Genomic DNA, 21,256 nt, shown 5'->3' on the forward strand with positions numbered 1-21,256 from the left:
GTCCCCTGCCCAAGCCATTGCTGGGACTGCAAGACCCTAGACAGTCAGGAAAGGGATCATCTGTCTCAACAACCTTCATTCTTTATATAGATGAGAAAAACTGAGGCCCGAAGAGGGAGCAGACTTGCCCAAGATCACAGCCCAAGTCCAGCAGGCAGGACGGGATCCCAGTCCTCAACACCCAGCGCCTGCTCCCACCCACCCATCTCCAGTTCTTGCACAAGCACACTTGCACTGAGGCTCATGGGCAGGGGGTGGGGCCAGGACGAGGCAAACAAGAGCCACTCCACCTGCCTCATCTCCTTCCTCCCCTGACTCAGTTGCTCTAGCCTCCCTGGAGCTTCAAGGGTCAATTTAGGGGCCCCTTGGGCCCTGGCCTTATTAAGTGCCAGTAGCAGAAACATGAGGGCCTGGAGCTCTCTCCTCTTGGTGGCCCTCCTGGCTTTGGGGAGCCAGCTGCCTGCTGCCTCGGCCAGGAAGAAGGGAGGTGAGTGTAGGTGGCTTCCTCTGCTCCAGGGACCAGGTAGTTCCTACCTCTCTGTGGAGAGTGAGGGTTGGGGGAGGGCAGGCAACGCAGTGTGACGTCTGTCGCTGTGGATGCCTGCTTCCACAGGTGCTTCCAGTGGCTGGTGTTTTGTTTGTACGGCTCTGGGCCTGCCAGCCCGCCCTGTCTGTAGCTGTGAATGTCTTCGTGCCAGGGTCTCGGTGCTCGTCTACACAACTGAGTGTGGGATTGTGTGAGCATGTGTGTATGTGTGCATCTTTGGGCCTGCTTGTCTGGACGGGTCTATGTCTGCACTTGTGTATTTAGCTATGGCTGCAAGCATGTGTGTCCGTGGGCCTGGGCCTGTGTGCACGCGTGTCTCTTTGTCTCTCGGGGCGGGGGGGGCAGCCAACCTGTCTCTACCTGCTCTTCCATCTGTCTCGTGGATTATTAGGATCTGTGGGCCTGCATGGCAGCGAGATGACCCTCTCTGTCCGCTTCTGTTGCTAACGAGCCTGTGCCTGGTTTGGCCCCTGCTCATCTTGTTTCTGTCTTTCTCAGGTCCTTCCCATGTCCCAGAGACCAGTCTGTGCAAGGGACTCTCAAACTGGGTAGGGGGTGTGGTTTCTGGGATCTGTTGGGAGGAAACTCCACCCTCACCTCTCTTTTCTGAAGCCTCCTCTCAAGGGCTGGGGCTGACCTGTCACCAGGTGGGGCAGGATGGGGCTGCAAGGCGAGACAGGTGCCTCCCCACCTGGGCAAGGCCTCCACATCCTGCCTTCCTAGGGCTGAACACCATGACCTACATACACTCATGCATCCTTGGCCCTGCCTTGCGGGAAGGGGACAGCGATGGGGACAGGTTCCCTCCTCCACAGGTCCTGAGGAGCAGTTCCCAGCATCCTCTCTGCCCTTTCTAGCCTAACTTACACCTTCCTCTGAGGCAGGGCTCTCTCCCTGGGGCTCCAGCTGGTTTGGGGAGGAGAAGGCTCAGGCCCAGGCTGAGGAGGGAAGGATGCTGGCAAGTTCCAAGGCCAGACCGCTGCTGGCTGTGATTCATGTGGCTCGGCCTCATTCCTCCTCACTGAGATGTTGAGAGATTGGGACTATTTTTATCCCCATTTTGCAGGTGAGAAAACTGAGCCAGTTCTGACTCTTCCTGTCTGTCTGTTCTGCAAGGCTCAGCTCCGGGCCCCTCCTCCCAGAAGCTCTCCTGGTTCTATGACCAGGTCTCCTCCAGTCCACCCCAGCCCACAGGGAGATGCCTCTTAGACTTCAGGCAACTCCTCTGGGCTCATACTCTGAGGTCTGAGCACCTCTGGCCAGGGCTACCCCCCTGGACCTCAGAGCCTTCCCAGGGCCCGGCCTACCCCCAGCCCCCCGGGAGGAGGGGCTCATTGGAGTAGGGGGCTCCCTCACAGACTAGCTGGTCTTTCTCCAGCAGGGGGCAGCAATTCAGTTTAAGACAACCCAATGGAACAAGTGAAGCTGATTTTGAGCACTGACTGTGGGAGCAAGGGGCCTCCTACACGTGTGGCCAGCATCCGACAGGAGCTGGAGGGGGAAGGTTGACTCGAGGTAAAGTCACGGCGGTGGATGCCACTGCTGCTGGGGGCTCTGGAACCTTTTCTTAGATGCTAACGTGATGGCCTGGGACCAGCCTCCATCCTCACCAGGACTCAGTGGTGGCCGGAGCAGAGGGGTGGAAAGTCAGAGGGCTCAGCGTGCTAGCCCAGGCCCCTGTGGGTCTGGACAATCACTGCCCTTCCAACCCTTGACTTCTTCCTCTAAATGGAAGAAGATACTGATTCAAGCCTTCTGCATGGAATCTGGAAATGGCCCAAAATCCTAACAAGAAAAAATGGCTAGATCAGCTCAGGGACGGAACATTCTAGAGCTGTCAGAGGACCACCTCAAAGACCAAGTTCACAGAGATCCCTGACACAAGGCCACATGCAGCAGGTCGAGCACACAGTACAGGGGTGGCTGACTGCGGCCGGCTGGGTGACAAGGTACCAGGCTGGTGACACCTGGACCTGACAAGGCTGGGTCACCTTTCAAAATCCTTTCTTTCAAATAGTCGCTGAGCCACTGGTGTTTTGCATCGAGGACTGTGCCTCAGCCCAATGGTGAGAGAAGCAGGCAGGGTCTGTTCTCAGAGCCTCCAGCCCAGGGACAGACAAATAGCTGCAGAGTCACAAACTCTGAAGAAAAGAGTGTGGGGTGGGGGTGGGCGGCTGACCTAGTTAGTCCCTTGTCGGAGAGGGAGGGTCTCCTGCCGATGCCGTGTTTCCACCGAGACCCGATGAAGGCGGTGGAGGAGCGAGCACGGGGCAAAGCATCCCGCAAAAGCAAGGCCCCGCAAAGAGAAGCAGCTGGGGGCAGAGCAGGAGCTCTGAATGGAAAAGGTGTTGAGGATGAACAGAGGGAGGTGGGCAGCCCCAGGCCGGGCCCGGCCCTGTTGGCCTAGGTGCCCTTTCTTGCCATCCTTCATGTCATCTGAGTCTCCAACCAGCCCGGGGAGAACGGGGTCCAGTTTCTTATTCCACAGACAGAAAACTGAGGCTTGCAGTCAAAAAACAAAGCAAAGCAAAGCAAAACAAAACACACACAAAAACAAAAAACTTGCCAACCATTTGCAACAATGTGGGTGGACCTTGAAGATGTTACACTGAAGGAAATAAATCAGCCAGACAAAGACAAATACTGTATGATCTCACATTGGACTCAAGAAATCAAAACAAAACAAAAAACAAGCTCCTAGATACAGAGAACAGATTGGCGGTTGCCAGGGGCCATGGGCGGGAGGTGGGGGAAGTGGGTGAAGGAAGTCACAGGTACAAGCTTCCAATTATAAGAGAAATAAGTGGTTTGGATGTAATGGGCAGCGTGGTGACTATAGGTAATAAGACAATAGTGCATAATTGAAAGTTGCTGAGAGAAGATCTTAAAAGTTCTCATCATAAGAAAAATATTTCTAACTATGTCTAGGGGACAGATGTCAGCTAGACTTGTGGTGGTGATCCTTTCATAATATATAAAAATATCAAATCATTTTGTTGTACACCTGAAACTAGTATGTTATGTCAATTATACCTCAATTAAAAATTTAAATAAAAACAAGTAAAAGCAAGCCCACCCCTCCCCAAAAAAACAAAAGCAAAAGCAAAAAAACTTGCCAAAGGACAGGCAAGAAGTAAGGGGTAAAGAATTCAGGTCTTGTGATTCCCATATCTGTGCTTATTACATGACTCGGAATGGCCTCCAGCTGCAAGATTTGGGTGGTTCTCTTACAGAGAAATTCGGGGGCTGCCCACCGGATGATGGACCCTGCCTCCTCTCGGTGCCTGACCACTGTATGGATGACAGCCAGTGCCCCGCAAGGATGAAGTGTTGCTACAAAGCTTGCTTCCGCCAGTGTGTCCCTCTGATCTCCGGTGAGTGTCCCTGTCCAGCTCGCCGAGCGCCCAAGACCCAAGCCCCAGAGCGGGGCACAGGCAGGGCTCACCAGGCCCCTGTGTTGCAGTAAAGCGGGGCAGCTGCCCCAAGGACGGCCTACGCTGCCTCAGCCCCGTCCAGCACCTGTGCAACAAGGACTCAGACTGCAGGGGCTCCAGTCGGTGTTGCCTCGGCGCCTGCGGCCGGGACTGTCGCGACCCCATCCAAGGTATGGTTCCTGTGCACCTGGGGCAGGTTCTTTCCCTCTCTCAGCCCCAGCATTAGCCGTCCTTCCAGGTCAATAAGCTTAACAGGACACCTACCTTCCTAGGAGCCTGGGGCTGCCCACACCAGACCTGGGGAAGAGGATGGGGTGGGAGGGGTCCTGTTAGGACCCGTTAGGACCACAGAGGAACCAGCGATCCTCCGTTCTCTTGCTGATCTTGCAACTGCTCTGAGCTTCAGTTGGCCCTTATGAAGGAGGGCGGGACATCCTGCCCGAGTGGCCACCAGGGCTGGGCTGATGGGCTGGCTGGGGATCAAAGTTTCTAAAGACCCCAGAGCCCTGTGATGGGGGGTGTAACACTTTCCTTCTCTCTCCCCAGGCTAATTCTGGTTCCGGATCCTCAGGATGGAGTCCCTAGCAGGAAGAGATGATGATAGGGGGCCCAGGACCCTGCCACCCAGATACTGCTATCTCTGCTAGTGGCAGTTCCAACCTTCTGATGAACACTGTTCTGCTGTCACCTCCCTTCCTACCCATCCATCCACCCACCCCTGGTTTCTCCTCCTAGGAGTCAAGGTGCATAGATAGATTCCCATCACCCTGCCCCACCCCCCATCTCTTGGCGTGTTTCCGCACCTAAAATGCCCGATTCAGGTAGCCGCCTCTTTGTGAGAGCCCTCCCTCAGGCAGCCCAGGAACCTCGAGCAGAGTTTTCCAGACATTACCTATTTGCAGACCCTTTTCCACCATTTTTGCCACACCTGCAAAATAGCATCGCAATATCTTGCGTACTGCCTCCACTGCTATTTATCTAATCTTTTTCTTTAAATGGACTCACTGTTGTCTATACATAAATTTATTTCAAAAGAAAACCTTGACATCATCACTATGAATGGAATACACAGGATCATTTGCCACAAATAAAATGTGATTGTAAAAACAAATGCAGTGAAAACAGCTAAGGTTCATTAAAGTAAATGTTGTCAGATGAAACAATATTAAATAATAGTATTAAATTCTACCCAGATGCTGCCACCTGCCAGCACTGTGGGCCTGAAGGCTGCTCCCTGTCTCTGGTAATAAACTGGTAATAAACGAAGATTAGCAAGGGTTAAAGACATGTTAAAGACACAGATCTCAAAACCGTGACCCCTTTCCTGGGGTAATCAGAAGGACTGAGAAGAGAACTTTCTCAAGAGTCAGTGTAAAATGTTGCATCCAGGTCCATTCTAAGATCGTTTCAAATTGCTCCACATTTGGGGAATGTTGCTTGAACAGTTGGGATGTCATTTTTGTGGGAGAGCCCATCTCCCATTGGACGATACCTCCTTCACCTGGATTTCTCAAGGGTCAGTCTGTAGTCAGGGCCTAGGAGGGCGGGGGAGGGGGTCAAAGAGGGAACGACAGCCATCCCAAGGGATATTCCTGGACCCAGAGGGCTGGATTCCTGACTGTCCCGTTCACACAGGACTCACTTTGGGGAGGGGCGGGAGGCAGGTAGATTCCTCCCTGCCGTATCTGCTGGGTTTCCTCTTGTATCCCAGTGGAATCCGGGCTGGGCAGCCCACCGCACAGGTTAAGTTGGGAATCCTGGGTCTTCTTTCCTTGTTCCTTTGACCTGGCAGTGTGGTCACAGGTGAGTCACCACTCAGGGATTCTGTTTGCCCTGTTGGAAGATGGAAAGAATCCTACTTCCTCACTGCCAGGGTCCTTCTCTTGGGGTTCAAGTGCTGAACTCAAAAACAGCAAATGCTAATTATAGGGTTACATGCTGAGACCCAGGAGAGGAGGAGAAGGAGAGAAGGAGAATAATCTGCAAGTCACTGACTCCCTGTGAGCTTGGAGATTTCCTGTCCTTCTGGGCCTCAGTTTCCCCATCTATAAACTCAAGTGGTCAACCCAGATAATAGGGTACATTGTACTGTTTGCCCAGAGACGCCCCACCCCACTGTTCCATGGCCTTCTTGGGGAAGAGCACACGTCCCCCGCCCAGGGATTTAGGGCTTCGCCCTGGGACTGATGGGATGTGGGCTCAAGGGACAGTGCACCAGTTTCAAGGCAAGGCACCAACCTTCTCAGAGCTTCTGCCCTCTGCCATGAGAAGGGCTTGCCCAGAAGCCACTGGTGTTGCGATGACGGACAGTTGAGGCAGGCCTGAAGTGGAGCTGCCAATCTTCTAACTTGCAAGAGCAAAATAAATGTGTGTGTTAGGAAGCCAGTGAGATGGTGGAGGGGGCATCTGTTATAGATTTATAGCAGTGAGAGCTTGTCCAATCCAGATAAGGACTGTTACTCTTGAGTGAATGCCCATTCCACGCCTCACACTCTAAAACATTACTTCATTCATCCATCCTTTAACCCTGAGAGAGGTAGGCATTCTCGTTTCCATTTGACAAGAAGGACCTTGGGATAAGTGACCTGTCCAGGCTCCCAGTGAAGAGGTGAAGTAGCCAGGACTCCACCATACCACACCCCTCCTCCGCTCCCACTAAAATCAACAACAGCTGAAATGAAAGCACAGATCCCGTGGCGGGTGTCGCTTTAATTACTTTACACGTACAATCTCATTACGTCCTCACAGCCTCACTCTGTAGGCTTTATCATTTCCCCCATTGCACATATGCGGAAACTGAGGCACAATGAGGTTGATTTGGCCAAGACCGTACAGCTGGTAAGTAGTGGAGCTGGGATTCAATGCCAAGCAGTGGGACACCAAAGCTGACAGCCTTACTGATGACACTAATTACATCCCATCTTTGAGAATTCCTTCCAGCTTTAAAGACTCAGTTTGCACATCTGAGACATGGGGATCACAAAGAGCCAAGAAGGTTAAGTGACCAGCCTCGGTTCCAGGCAGCTGGAACCCAGCACGTTGCCCTGGGTTTCTTTCCTGAAAGGCGTCAGGAGGAAACTTAGGGGACCCCAGGACAAGGACCCCAGGTGAGCGGGTTAGAATGCAGCTGCTTAGGGCCCCAGGGCTGAACTGAGGCCCTGAGTCCCGAGCTAGGATCCTGCAGCAGCAGGAGGCAGCAAGTCACAGGCCATGGCTTCTCTGGCTATAGGGGGCAGCATCTACACAGTCTCTTCTAGAGTCTTCTGCTCAGCTTTTTGGCTAACTAGCTACCTGCTCCCTCAGGTCTGGGCATCGGGCTTGTCAGTCAGTGCCAACTCTGTCCTCAGCCACCAAACTCCAGCCCAATCAGCTCCATCTCTGCTGCCTATCTCCACTGCCCTTCTGGAAAGTCTTCTGGGAGGCTGGACACCTGTGTCCGGGAGCCTGGGTCCTCAACCTCCAATCCCGTTTTCTTCCCCCACTCATTCAAAGTTAGCTGAGCACTTAGCATAGGCTCTAGGCAGTATCGTGACAAAGCTCACGCACTAGAGGGTAAGACGAAGCCCCGGCTACAGAATTGCATGAGGTGCTTCAGAGGGAGAAAACCAGGAGACTGTGGGAGGCTAGGGGGAACCTAACTCAGCCTGGAGACCAGAGATTTCCTGCAGGAGGTGGTATTTCGATATTGAATATTTGGTACTGAATTTAAGGAGGAGTTAGCCAAGCGTGACAGTGCCAGTCATCCATTCTCCCCTTCTTTCTTACAGCCAGCAATGCCCCACTTGGAAACATCCAGCCACCCCTCAGGCTACTGGGGTGCTGGTGACATTCTATATTTTGACTTTGGTGGCAGTCACATGGATGCACAAATTTGTAAAAACTTAATTCATTTGTAACTTAAGATTTACTATAAGAACATTATATTCCAATTTTTAAAAGTAAAAATTAAGTTTTTAAAAATTTGCTCCCCTTGCAGCTAGAGACGACCATGTGGCCCAGGACTGGCCAATCAGAAGTTTGAGGAAGTCTAATAGGAGGGGCTTCCCAGAAAGCCCTTGTTGTCAGACAGATCCGTCTTTCGCCCATCATCCATTTGTACTTTGTCCAGAATTCTGGAACGTGGGTGCTGCAGCTAGAACAGCTATCTGGTGACCTTGAGGATTGTTTTAGGTGGGTTCCCTGGAAGCGAATCTTTAGATGAAGATTCAGAGGATGGTAATGGCTTGGAAATGTTCCAGAAAGAACGGGTCTGGGAGTGGAGAGGTATACCAGAAGGTTGGGGAGGAATGGGGGGAGGCCAGCAGGGGTGTGACAACAAGCAAAGTCCCACGCTGGGGGGGGGGGCAGGTTCTAGAGATAAGAGTAGGTGACTCTTCACAGTTGTCCCGTGGAGCAAGAGAGCTGCAGCCTTTGTCTCTGTACCCCTCAGTCAACAGCTAATAACTCCGGGGTTGGAGGACATCCATTCCCAGGCACTTCAGGCTCTCCCTGTGCGCCGGCAGAGCAAGCTGCAGCAGCCTTTGGGAAGCCCTTAGACAAAGAGATGCAGATACCAGCTGTCAGGAGGGAAAGCATGCCAGGAGCCAGTGCGAGAAAAGGTGGCAAAGGGATCGGAGGGGATATGGGCAAAGCACGGGCCTCACCTGCTGCAGGGATGAGAGCCACACAAGAAGAGCAGGGGAGGAAAAGCCAAGGAGCCTGGGTCTTCAGTGCCATTCCTGGGTGGCTGCACCTGGATTGCCAAAAAAAGTCACCTCCTCTCCAGATGGGCCACCCTGGCTCACTTTGCGTTCTTGTAACTTACGTTGAATCTTAACTGATACGCTGGTTAAAGAAAGGGCAGGAGGGGCTCCTCACCACACTCCTGAAAGGTAGGTGTTGTTCCCATTTTACAGATGAGGAAGATAAGGATCCAAGAGGAGACATCACGTGGCTCATGGTCCCACGGCCATTTAGTGGTAAAGGCAGGATGCAAACCCAGTGTATTCGTCGTCTCTTACTGTGTCGCAAATTACCACGCCTGTAGTGGCTTCAAACAACACACATTTGTTATTTCGTAGTTTCTGTGGGTCAAGAATCCAGGCACAGCTCAGCTGAGTCCTCAGCTTCGGGGGCTCACAAAACTGAAATAAAGGTGTTCAGCCAGGGCTGGGGTCTTAACTGAGTCTCGACTGCAGAAGGATCCACTTTTAAGTTCATATGGTTGTTGGCAGAATTCCAGTTCCGTGCAGGCTGTAGGACTGACTTCCTCAGTTTCTAGTTCGTTGTTGGCCAGAAGTTTGCCCTCGGGTCCTTGCCTTGCCACAATGGCAACTTGCTTCATCAAAACCAGCAGGACGTCAATCTTGTGTTACCCAATCCTGGAAGCTACATTCCCTCACCTTTGCCATATTCTGCTCATTAGAGGCAAATCAGGAAATCCTGCCCATGCTCAAGGAGGAGGGATTACACAAGGGCATGAATACCAGGAGGCAGACATCACTGCCACACATTCTAGAAACTGCCTGCCACACCTAGTCTACTTAAATACAAACATTTCTGTACTTCATGCAACATCAAGCTTACTCTCTAGGGTAAAACCTCATGGATTCAGATGGCCATTTCTGGCCAGGGACTGAAGGAGAATTTGGGGCACAGCTCATCCATGGTACATAATGGGTATGGATACCCCCTTTAGCCTCAGAGGTCCATAATGCCCCTCTTCCCATTCCTATCACTCATGAATTAATCTCACACTCCATATACTTCCCATGTGATCTGGGGGATGAAACCAGATCCTCGTTTCCATCTCTTCTGCCCTTGGGGAAAAGGTCTGTCTTTTCTCTTTTTGGAAGCTACTGCTCCAACTCCGGGGCGGAGGTACCCCTTAAGTTTTGGGGGGCAGTGAAGGCTACAGAGAGAGAGTACTGGCCCGGGAAATGGGAGATCCGCTTCTCCACAGATCTGCTTCAGTTTCTTTGTTGATAAAACAAGGGAATTAGGCAAGATGATTGCAAACTTCCTGCTCTAACTTCTTACTGTAAGGGAAGGACCGACGTGGAACAGCCTAGAGCTAGGAGGTCCAATATGGCAGCCACTAGACAGATGAGAGTACTAAGCATGTGAAATGTGATTAATCCGAATGAGATTCACTGTACATGGATATAGCAGGCAGAATTCTAAGATGATTCCCAAGAACCCTCTCCCTCTCCCTCTCCCCCCATATCATCTCCTCCTCTTGAGTGTAAATGGAACATGTGAAATGTGTTCTGGGAGGAAACGGAGACTGTCCTGGGTGGGCCTGTCCTAAGCAGGCGAGTCCTTTAAGAGCAGAGCACTTTCTCTGGCTGGTTGCAGAAGAGGAAGTCAACACTCCAGCTTGCCTGGAAGAAAGCAAACACCCATGTTGTGAGCTGCCCGTGGGCCACGTGGCAAGGAACTGCAGGCAGCCTGTAGAAGTTAAGAGTGCTCCCCAGCAGACAACCGCAGGAAAAGGCGACCTCAGTCCTGCAACAACAAGGAAATGAATTCCACCAACAATCTGTGAGCTTAGAAGTGAAACTTCAGATGAGAACCACAGCCCTGGCTGACATCTTGACGTCAACACGGTGAGACCGTGGGTAGAGAATTCAGCCATGCTGTGCTCAGATTTCTGACCTATAGGAACTGTGTGGTAAAAAATCTGTATAAAGTTGCTAAGTTTGTGGTAATTTGAATAGCCTGGATTTCCAAGACTTAGTACAAAATAAAAATGTAAGATACCTCCTTTGTAATGTCTTTATTGATCCCATGTTGAAATTATATTATTTTGAATATACTGGGTTAAATAAAATATATTATTTTAAAAATCAATTTTATCTGATTCTTTTTATTTATTTTTTAATGTTATCAGAAAAATTTAAATCATATACGTGGCTCTAACTCTATCTAGCGGACAGTTCTGTTCTAGAGGTCTCAGATGACTGTGGGTGAGTCACCTCACCCTGAAAGCCTTGCATTTCTTATCTTTGAGATTGGAATAATAAGAGCACCGATCCACAGAATATTCGCGGCATAAATGAGATGGGGCCCGCAGGATACTAGGCCCAAGGCAGGGTGCAAATAAATGTTGGTTATTATTATTATTAATAACAATATTTGTGAAGTAGGAATCCTTTCTTGTATCTAGGTCCTAGTCTCCAGCACCTTCTCTCCAGTCTGACACACAGTGGGCACTCAATTAATGCTTGTGGATTACATAACCTTTTTTTTTTTTTTTTTAGGTTTTATTTTTAAGTAATCTCTACACCCAACGTGGGGCTAGAACTCACAACCCCCAGACTGCACGGTCCACCTACCGAGCCAGCCAGGCCCCCTGGATTATATAACCTTGACAAAGCTCTTTGGCACCGTTCTCGCTTACCATCCCAAGCCACTTGGAAGGCAGAAATCAGGGACCCATGGAAGGTGGGGAGACAGAACTTCTGGGGGGCAAAATATCTGCTTCAGGCTTCACAGCCCAGGGGGCTCTCGGGGAATGAGGCCACCTCCTCCAACTCTCTGATGCAGATCCCCACCCGCAGTCCTGGGAGACCCGAGTTCCAATCCCAAGTCCGCAACGCCAAGCTAAGTGACCAGCGAGGGTGACGGAGCCTCATCTGTCCCTGCCAAGTTTGTGTGAGGAGTATTTTGGAGAAGTCACCTGAAGCAGAGCACCTGGCACATACTCAGGGCGCAATTAAGGAGGGTATTATTACTGTTGTTGTTTGTCAGCGGTGCTCCGGCTGAAATCCCTCTCTCGCGGGACCCCCTTCCCCTAAAGGACCCCTCCTCCCCTGGTCCCTGACTGGGAGGATGTCCTGGAGCTGGGGCCCAGTCTCCAGACACCACCCCCACCCAATCGAGTCAGGAATAGAAATCACCGCCTCCGGCAGCCCGCGGTCTCCCTCCCTCCCCCGGCAGCGATCGATGTGGCCTCCGCTGCGGGGGACAGAGGAAGACAGGGAAGGACGGGGCGGCGGGGCCTCCGGCGGTAGCGAGGCTCCGTGGGGCAGCAGGGGCAGAGACGAACCCGGCCGGCCAGCGGCTCCCTGGCCTCAGCGGCTTGGGGACAGACGCGCCTTGGCCGATGCGCCCCGGGGGGACCTTGCCAGGTAAGGAAACTCCCTCGCGGAGGGGCGTGGCCCGGAAAGGGGCGGGGGCTGCAGAGTGGGAGGAGGGGGCTGCCCGGTTCTGGTCCCGTGCCCCCTTCGTGAGACCACCCCTCCCACACCCAGGAGGGAGTGCTGTGGGGTGGCGGAGCTCTGGGGTCTGTCCTGTTGGTTCATCCGTAAAATGGGATTAGAAAACCTCTCCGGCAGGGTTGGTGTAGGCATGAAACCGAGTGCAGTGTATATGGAGCCCTGCGAAGTGACCGGCACATAGTAGGTACTCAAAATAAGTGTGTGGAGAGAGCCTTGAATGGAAAAGCCCAGTTTCCAAACTTAACTGTGCCGTGGACTAGCTGGGTAATGTTGAGCAAGTCATTTAACCTTTTTTATTGGGGATTCTTGTTGGGGAACGTTTGTTGAATTAATTATCCCAATTAATAGAGCGGGAGGGTGAGTTCCAGGAAGAGAAAGGGATTTGCCCACAGTCATGCAGCTAATGGGTGATGCAGCTGGATTGAAAGCTTCATCTTTTAACACCAAGTGCGGTGGAGGAGGTGGGAGGAGAGCTGCGTCCCCCCCCCCGCCCCCCGGTCCCAGGTACTGACTGTGCACGTATTATGTACAAGGGACAACCGTCCTGCCCATAAACATCTTGCCTTAGTTAATCCTCATAACCTCTCCAGGAAAGAGTGATGTCTCCCAGTTTACAGATGGGGACACTGAAGCTCAGAATGGATCCCCTCAAGGGTCAACAGTAAGTGGCAGACTCAGAATTTGAACCCAGTTCTGACCAGAAGAAAGTGCAAAAGATTGACATTTATTTTTTTTCTTTTTATAACGATTTTTTATTATATTATGTTAGTCACCATACAGTACATCCCCGAAGATTGACATTTATTGAGCACCTACTGTGTTCTAGGGGCTTTGCGCACACATTCACAATAGCCTTTCACCCAAAGTGCTGTTCTCCCTGTTCTATAGATAAAAAGAGCCAAAGCCCAGAGTGGAAGGGGACTGGCCTGAGGACCCAGAAGTGACAGAGCTAAGGACAAGACCCTTATCCTGACCAGCTTAACTCCAAGCCCAGGGTAAGTGAAGGGCACCTCACCTGACTCCCTACCCGGCATCGGGCCAGCCGCTTGATGTACACCCAATCCCCTGTCCACCCTGGGAAGAAGGCATTATTGATGGGATGGTGCAGATGGGATTATCCAAGATCAGGAGGTTGTCACTAGCCCTCAGCTCCAGCAGAGCTTGGAGACATGCGCAGTGGAAGGATCTAACATTTTCTGGTATCAGCAAGGCCGAGCACTTTCCACAACTACTTCAGTTCTCCAGCATGCCTTGGGGGTAGGTGCTTCTGTTTGTATTGTGCATTGTGTAGGAAACTAAGACTTGGAGAAAAGCATTTTCCTCAAGGCCCTAGGTACATCGGGGTGGAGATAAACCCTAAGTCTGGCTGACTCGGAGAGACAGTGAAACAGGTGCATAATTTATTGAACCCCCTTCAGGCCCCATAAACACAATAGGTCATTTAATCTTTTAACCACACTTGGAGGTGGCTATTTTTATCTCCACTTGACAGAAGTTCAGGGAGGTGACATGACTTGCCTCTGTCACAGAAGAAAGTGAATGTTCCATCTGATTGACTCCACAGATGCCATAAATGGTCTAAGCCAACGGCTCTCAAACTTGACCATGCCTTAGAATCACTCTCCACGCTTGTTAAAACACAGACTGCTGAACTCCATCCCGAGTTTCTGATTCAGTAAGGCTAGAGCAAGCTGGGAATTTGGATCTTTGCCAAATTCCCAGGTGGCACTGATGCTGCCAGTGCAGGGGACACACTTTAAGAATTACCGGTCTATATTGATGTTCCCAACACCCCTGGGTGGTCAGCATTACTATCCACATTTGGCAGAGTAGGAAACTGAGGATCAGATTGATGGTGTGTCCACGATCCCACAGTAAGCCCCTGGCATATGAAAATCCAAGTTTGGGAAAGGGAGATATCCTATCTGAGCTCACCTCCCCCCACCCCGGGGTGCCAGGATATCCTGCCATTCAGTCACTTTCATAATCCCCCCAAGACAGATCTCAGCATTTGTTCTGTGCAAATGAAATGGGGGTGGGAAGGCTCAGTGATTTGACCAAGGCCCTCGGTGGGAGAGCGAAACCCAAGCCTGACTGAGAGCAGAGGGCACTTGACATCTACCAAGCGCCCACTGCACACCAGAGCTGGTGGAGGGGACAAGGGGTTTAAACCTGGCCTTCTGGAAGGCAGGTCCCGGGGACCGCCCCCCCACCCCAGCACCCCCCTCCGCGTATCCGCAGGCCATGGTGAGCGAGTCCCCGGGGCCCGGCGCCCGCGTGCCCTGGCGGCGGAGCGACGAGGCGCTGCGCGTGAACGTGGGCGGCGTGCGGCGGCGGCTGAGCGCACGCGCACTGGCGCGCTTCCCGGGCACGCGGCTGGGCCGCCTGCAGGCCGCGGCGTCCGAGGAGCAGGCGCGGCGCCTGTGCGACGACTACGACGCGGCGGCGCGCGAGTTCTACTTCGACCGGCACCCGGGCTTCTTCCTGGGCCTGCTGCACTTCTACCGCACCGGCCGCCTGCACGTGCTCGACGAGCTGTGCGTCTTCGCCTTCGGTCAGGAGGCCGACTACTGGGGCCTGGGCGAGAGCGCGCTGGCCGCCTGCTGCCGCGCGCGCTACCTGGAGAGGCGCGTGGCGCGGCCGCGCGACTGGGACGAGGACAGCGACACGCCGAGCAGCGTGGACCCGTGCCCCGACGAGATCTCCGACGTGCAGCGCGAGCTGGCGCGCTACGGGGCTGCGCGCTGCGGCCGCCTGCGCCGCCGCCTGTGGCTCACCATGGAGAACCCGGGCTACTCGCTGCCCAGCAAGCTCTTCAGCTGCGTCTCCATCGGCGTGGTGCTGGCCTCCATCGCCGCCATGTGCATCCACAGCCTGCCCGAGTACCAGGCCCGCGAGGCGGCGGCCGCCGTGGCTGCGGTGGCTGCGGGCCGCGGCCTGGAAGGCGGTGCGCGACGACCCGGTGCTGCGGCACCTCGAGTACTTCTGCATCGCATGGTTCAGCTTCGAGGTGTCGTCGCGTCTCCTGCTGGCGCCCAGCACGCGCAACTTCTTCTGCCACCCCCTCAACCTCATTGACATCGTGTCGGTGCTGCCCTTCTACCTCACGCTGCTGGCCGGCATGGCGCTCGGCGACCGGGGAAGCGCAAGCGGGGAGGACCTCGGCGACCTGGGCAAGGTGGTGCAGGTGTTCCGTCTCATGCGCATCTTCCGCGTGCTCAAGCTGGCGCGCCACTCCACCGGGCTGCGCTCGCTGGGGGCCACGCTCAAGGTAGGGCCTCTGGGGCCCGAGAGAGGGGCGGGGGAGCGGGGGGGGGGGGGGGGCGGCGACAGTGACCAAAGGGCAGGTTGGCAGGGGAACTTAGAGGCACGCAGTGTCCAGGCGCACAGTGAACCCAGGCGACATTCTTTGTGCCAGGCACCGGGCTGGACACCGCGTGTACATTTCCCATCCCGTCTGCCCTTCCCAACAGCCCTGGGAGGGCTGGAGGGCTCTTTCCCGGGGTGAAAACTGAACGTAGAGGCAGGGCTTTGCTTTTCTTTCTTTAACAAAAAACCAAAAACACAAGACAAAGGTCACTTTGAGTCTCTCTGTCAAACATCAGATAATACATAGTGAGAAATTTGCAAAGCAGGATGCTAACTGGCTTCTCCGCTGAGCCTTTGTTCTGGCATTACGGGGTGGGGGGGGGGCACAGATATCGTAGGTCACCCTCGACAGGCCAAGTCCAGCAGCAGCCCCAGAACTAACACTTAGTGCTAATTCTGTGCCAGTTTTACATCCATTATCAATTTCAGTCTCAGGACAACTTCCTCAGGAGGATGCGGTTATTTATTCCCTTCCCGTAGGTGAAGAACCTGAGGTTGGAGAGCTGGCTTTCTAAAGCCCGGCTGCAATTTACTGAGCACCCTTCTTGTGCCAGGCCCTGCCCTGGGGGTGCATCACTGCTCTGGCAAGCTTCACCTTGAGCGGGAGAACTTAGCCTGGCGTGGGGACAGAGGAAATGTGAACAGCTTGGACAAAGGCCTGGAGAGCGAGCAGGATGAACATGGGGAGGGGACATGGAAGGAGGGGTGCCCGTTGATGAGGTTGAAGAGGTGGGTGGAATGGGGTACTGAAGGGCCATGGACTCTTGGCCCAGGATTTTGAACTTTATCCCAAGGTAGTAGGAGATGGAGCCTGTGAGGGGTTCAAACTGGGGCAAGGATTATTGTCACTACTTTACAGATGTGGAAACTGAGGCTCCAGGACTTGTCGGAGGTTCCTCAGTAAGTTGTGGAGCCCAGAGAAGAACCCAGCTGTGCCTGACTCAAGCGCCTCCTGCTCTTTCTTCTAAAGCTCTGGGCAGCCCTCCTGAGGATCCTTAGGAGACCCCCGCCACCCGTGGCTTCGTGAAGCCTTTTTCATGCCCTCGTGGCAAGGCAGCCAGGATGCTGGGTATAGGCGGGGCGATGTAAGGAGAATCTTGGGGCAGTGGGCAGGTACAGGGAATTCCATTAGGCGCATCCCTGAACTCAGTATCTCTTCAGGGAAGATGCCTTCACCCCAGAACTCTGCCTTGCCTCCAGCCATGCAGGGAGCCAGGGCCTGGTGCCACCGGCTTTTTCTGCAAGGAGCGAGAAGAATATTGGTTGAGGCTGCCAGGGTCCGAGACTCGGGTGTAAGACTCCTGGCTACTCAGAGCGAGGCCGCTGACCAGCAGCAGCTTTCTCAGTACCTGGAAGCTTGCTAGAAATGCAGAATTTCTGGCCCTGCCCTCGACCCACTCAAATGAGTTCTGCCTTTTAAACAAGATCCTAACATGATTCCTCCACCCATTACAGTTTGGGACTAGGAAACGACAGCTCTAGACTAGGGGTCTCGGCCTCAGCACTACTGACGTTTGGGGAGAGAATTCTTCGGTGTGTGTGTGAAGGCGGGGGTGGCTGCAGGGTGCACTGCAGGTTAGCGGCATCTGTGGCCTCTACCCAGTAGATGCCGGTAGCACACCTGTCCTATTTGTGACAACCAAAGACGTTTAAAGACATTGCCCTATGTTGGGGCGCCTGGATGGCTCAGTAGGTTAAGCATCTGCCTTCAGCTCAGGTCATGATCCTGGAGTCCTGGGATTGAGCCCCATGTTGGGCTCCCTGCTCCTTCTGCCCTTCCCTTGCATTTGTGCTTTCTGTCTCTCAAATAAGTAAATAAAATCTTAAGGAAAAAAGGGCATTGCCCTATGTCCCCTGGAGGGCAGATTGCCCTGTTTGAGAACCATCGCTTGGCCTCAGGGGCAGAGCAGATATATATACCCGCAGGCGGGTGCGTTCAGTGGGCTGTCTGGGGAACATATATTCTATCAGCTTTCTCGAGAGGCAGAACGTGTTTTGTACTTGTCAGAGAGGAGCTAGACCAGCCGAAAGTACATGAAACCAACCCTTTGCATTTGTGGAGTACAAACTGTGGTTCTCCATTGGTTCGGTTACTGTGTGACAGTCACAAGCTTGTTACTACCTGGCTGGTGCCACCGGTTCCCCCTGCCTTGGAAGAAACCACTGTGGCTTAGCAGGCATCCTGGACCACAGAAGTTAGGCCCGTGGTCATGCCCAGGGAGTTGGCTGCCTCTTGCGGTTGAAAGATCTTAGTTCGGAGTCGAGGGACCTGGGTCTTGCTTGGCACCAACTCCACTTTGCTCTAGGACTTTGGACCTGCCCCTTCTACTCTCTGGGCCTCAGTTTCCCCCATATGCTCCATATTAGGTGTGCGGGCCCACCCAGCTCTGACTTGGCTTCCTACATTCTCTTCCAGCACAGCTACCGTGAGGTGGGCATCTTACTGCTCTATCTGGCCGTGGGGGTGTCCGTGTTCTCTGGTGTGGCCTACACAGCTGAGAAGGAGGAGGACGTGGGCTTTGACACCATCCCCGCCTGCTGGTGGTGGGGCACGGTGAGCATGACCACCGTGGGCTATGGGGACGTGGTCCCCGTGACGGTGACCGGCAAGCTGGCAGCCTCGGGCTGCATCCTTGGGGGCATCCTGGTGGTGGCGCTCCCCATCACCATCATCTTCAACAAGTTCTCTCACTTCTACCGCCGCCAGAAGGCTCTGGAGGCTGCCGTGCGCAACAGCGACCCCCGGAAGTTTGAGGACCTGCTGAGCAGTATCGACGGGGTGTCAGAAGTATCTCTGGAGACGTCCCGTGAGACCTCCCAGGAGGGAAGGTCTACAGACCTGGAGACCCAGGCCCCCAGTGGGCCTGCAGACTCTCGGGTTTACTAAAGCAAGGCTCGGCATCCCCCTTCCCACACCCCTACAGTCAGCTGAAACGGCAGAGATCCCTCCCTGCTTACGGCGTTCACGGTGGCCTGACTGCTCAGGCACGCTCGCCCCAGCCTGAGGGGTGACACCCAGAGGCTAGGTCCGCTCCTCCCAAAGGCCCAGGCCAGGGTAGTGCTGCCCTAGGTTCTGGAAGCCTGGTGAACACCCCAGAGAACCTCACACAGGGACGTCCAAGCTCCCCGTGCAGCAGGCATGCGCCAAAGGGGAAGTCGAAAGACCGCTAACGGTTCCTGAGCACCTCCTGCCTGTCAGCCCTTCGCATTCGTGTCAAAGGATGAGAAAACTGGGGCCCAGAGAGGTGCAAGGACTTGCCCAAATGTCACCCAGCTAGACGCGGTGGAGCCAAGTTTGGAATCCAGGCTCGCTGTGGTGTTCCTTGCGTGCCGTCTTTCTTCTGCCCTCACAAAGTTCGCATGTGGTTTTAGGGGGTTCACGGATCTCCAGAGTTGATCCGTCAGGTTCAAACGCTCTGTCAGGGCTAGGGAAAGGACCGGACAGGGGGTTCAGATGGAGGAGTGCTGCACCTCAGCTGTGGTTCTCTTCCAGAAGTTTCCAACGAGAGCAGCTCTCAAAGATGAGGTCTGGGAGGAAGGAAGAGGAGCCGCTGCCTTAGCTGGCGTGTAACAGTTGCCAAGCAATAGCCTTGCGGCTTCCTGCCGGGGCTGGCTTGAGATGCAGACTCTGAAGGGCCCTGGCCTGTCCCATCCTAGGACCTGATGTGTGAAGTGGACACGCCCCTGCCCCATCTCCAGATCTCAGCCCCTCTGTCAGGTGGTCACAGCCTGGGCCCCAGAGGGAAGTGAAAGGCAAATGTCGCAGGGAGTCACTAATTTAAAGCCAGCTCAACTCTGAAGTGTTGGTGGTGAAGGAGCTGCTATGCATGGACACATGTGACCCCCGGGTCCCCCCAGGCTGACTTTGGCAGTTCTCTTCGTCCCACCGTGCAGACCTCCAGCCCTACCTTGAGTTATCATCCAGGCAGATGCTTGAGACCTCTGCCCCTTTCGGCCAGCTCCAGCCCCCTCGTCCTTGCTGGGGGCATATCTCTTATGCTCACCTGCTGAATCCTCTGAGGATTTGGGGAGGCAAGGGTTCCCATAGCCTTGTTCACATACTGTTCCTCGAACACCCATTACTGTACTGTCATCACCTGGCTACACCTCTATCTGTCCTGCCATGTGAAGCTTCAACATGGAAGACATTGGTTGAACCCAGGCTTCCAAGGAGAAGGTATTTAGTGACTACTACTCATGGATCAGCTGATTCGTACAGCATACTGTGTGCCGAGCGCTGGGAGGAAGAGGAAATGACCAGACAGAGGTCTTGCCCTTGAGAGGGTGTGGACAAGACTGAACAGAAGATTCTCCCAGTTCTGTCTCCCCTTCCTCCTTACTTTATTCAGTCAACAAATATCTTTGGAAGACTCACAGGCTGGGGCTTCATGTGTGGTCTGCAGACATGTTTTATTTAGCTGAACAGTGTGTGTGTGTGTGTGTGTGTGTGTGTATTTATATTTATTTATTTATTTATAAGATTTTATTTTTAAGTAATCTCTACACCCAACGTGGGGCTCGAACTCACAACCCTGAGATCAAGAGTCACATGCTCTACCAACTGAGCCAGCCAGGTGCCCCTTAGTATATTTTTTTAATTCGGATGCCTTTGGGGGAGGCATGTTCTCTCCGTTTCCCCATAATGTGCCCCCAAGACACATACACACACACACACACACACACATATCGCCACTTCTCAGATATACTTGACACACCTGGACTCTGATTCATTGACTGTTTGCCAGGTTCATGAGATACAATGGGGAACAAAACACGTATCCCTGTTTTCGTGAAGCTACAGACTAGGGAGGGAGATGGGTTTAAATCCAGTGATCACAGAAATATGTTAATAGCTGTACCAGGCACAGGGAGCCAGGAGCACGTCATGTAGCAGGGACCATTAACGGGGTCAGAGAAGACTTTCCTGAGCGTGACAGTTTAAGCTGCTGTCATATGGATAAGCAGTTAATTAGGCAATGGGGTTCCAGGAAGTGTTCCCTAGCAGAGGGCACGGCATGTGTGTGGGCCTCGTGTAGGCCCCCATGTGCAGACAGGGCAGGGGCTGGAGCTGAGCCAAGGGACTGCTGGGGACTCCCTGCCTGCACGCCGGCCCTCTCGCATGCTCCCCGTGTAAGTCCAGGCCCCGCTCTGCGCAGGTCGGGGCACAGAGAGGGGAGGGCTGCTTGCCCACCCTTGCCAAACTGCTGAACATACTAAGGAGCCAGAGAGCTTCCAGACTTTCCAATCCCACAGACAGGTCCCTAAAGCTAGTGGAGGGAAAGCTCAGGGGAGAATGGTCTGGCCTGCATCCATCACCAGGTTAGGTGTTGTCCTGGCAAAAAAGCGACAACTCGCTCCCACTCCCAGGCGTCAAAGAAAACGATTATGCAAATAAGTGGCTGGGCCCAGGGACCTGTCTCTGGCTGTACCGGAGCTGGTTGCCTGGCGTGCTTTCTGGGTGAACGGGGAGGGTGGGGGATACGTGGAGCAACTCTGAATCCACATTCTCTGCTTCCAGTGGTGGGTTTGGCACAGGGTGCAAGTGACAGGAATCCAGCTGGAAGTAACTTGGTCAAAAAGAGTGATTCATTACAGATAACTGGAGTGATAAACAACTGTTACCACTAAGGTTCTCTGGTTACAAGCAACAGAAACTGACCTGGGCGGCACAGCCAGCTGAGTGTCTGACTCTTGGTTTCGGCTCA

General features: G+C 53.6%; 2 protein-coding genes and 1 non-coding gene across 3 annotated transcripts; 2 read left to right on the plus strand and 1 right to left on the minus strand.

Moving 5' to 3' along the window:
* The first annotated feature begins 335 nt into the window (after positions 1-335).
* WFDC5 (WAP four-disulfide core domain 5) lies at positions 336-11,586 on the plus strand. Its single transcript, XM_048222103.2, has 5 exons — positions 336-487; positions 3,781-3,921; positions 4,011-4,151; positions 6,743-6,819; positions 11,509-11,586. The coding sequence occupies exons 1-5, from the start codon at positions 403-405 to the stop codon at positions 11,584-11,586; spliced, it is 522 nt and encodes a 173-aa protein (XP_048078060.1). The 5' UTR covers positions 336-402.
* Positions 11,587-13,916: 2,330 nt separating this feature from the next.
* On the plus strand, positions 13,917-18,438 carry KCNS1 (potassium voltage-gated channel modifier subfamily S member 1). The gene is given in 4 exon segments (XM_026502862.1): positions 13,917-13,992; positions 14,419-15,128; positions 15,130-15,453; positions 17,968-18,438. Coding segments are annotated over 4 exon segments (1,536 nt in total). The 5' UTR covers positions 13,917-13,961.
* A 1,616-nt stretch (positions 18,439-20,054) lies between these two features.
* On the minus strand, positions 20,055-20,127 carry TRNAK-CUU (transfer RNA lysine (anticodon CUU)). Its single transcript has one exon. It is a non-coding gene; the product is annotated as a tRNA-Lys (tRNA).
* Positions 20,128-21,256: the final 1,129 nt, after the last annotated feature.

Source organism: Ursus arctos, unplaced genomic scaffold, assembly GCF_023065955.2.
Source record: "Ursus arctos isolate Adak ecotype North America unplaced genomic scaffold, UrsArc2.0 scaffold_16, whole genome shotgun sequence".
In the NCBI taxonomy this organism is placed as follows: Eukaryota; Metazoa; Chordata; class Mammalia; order Carnivora; family Ursidae; genus Ursus; species Ursus arctos.

What these genes read in the sequence shown, in the direction of transcription:
- WFDC5 (XM_048222103.2), top strand. Translation starts at nt 403, where the DNA reads ATGAGGGCCTGGAGCTCTCTCCTCTTGGTGGCCCTCCTGGCTTTGGGG. An exon ending in CTCGGCCAGGAAGAAGGGAG is followed by an intron (nt 488 to 3,780) that starts GTGAGTGTAGGT and finishes GTTCTCTTACAG; the next exon opens with AGAAATTCGGGGGCTGCCCA. An exon ending in GTGTGTCCCTCTGATCTCCG is followed by an intron (nt 3,922 to 4,010) that starts GTGAGTGTCCCT and finishes CCTGTGTTGCAG; the next exon opens with TAAAGCGGGGCAGCTGCCCC.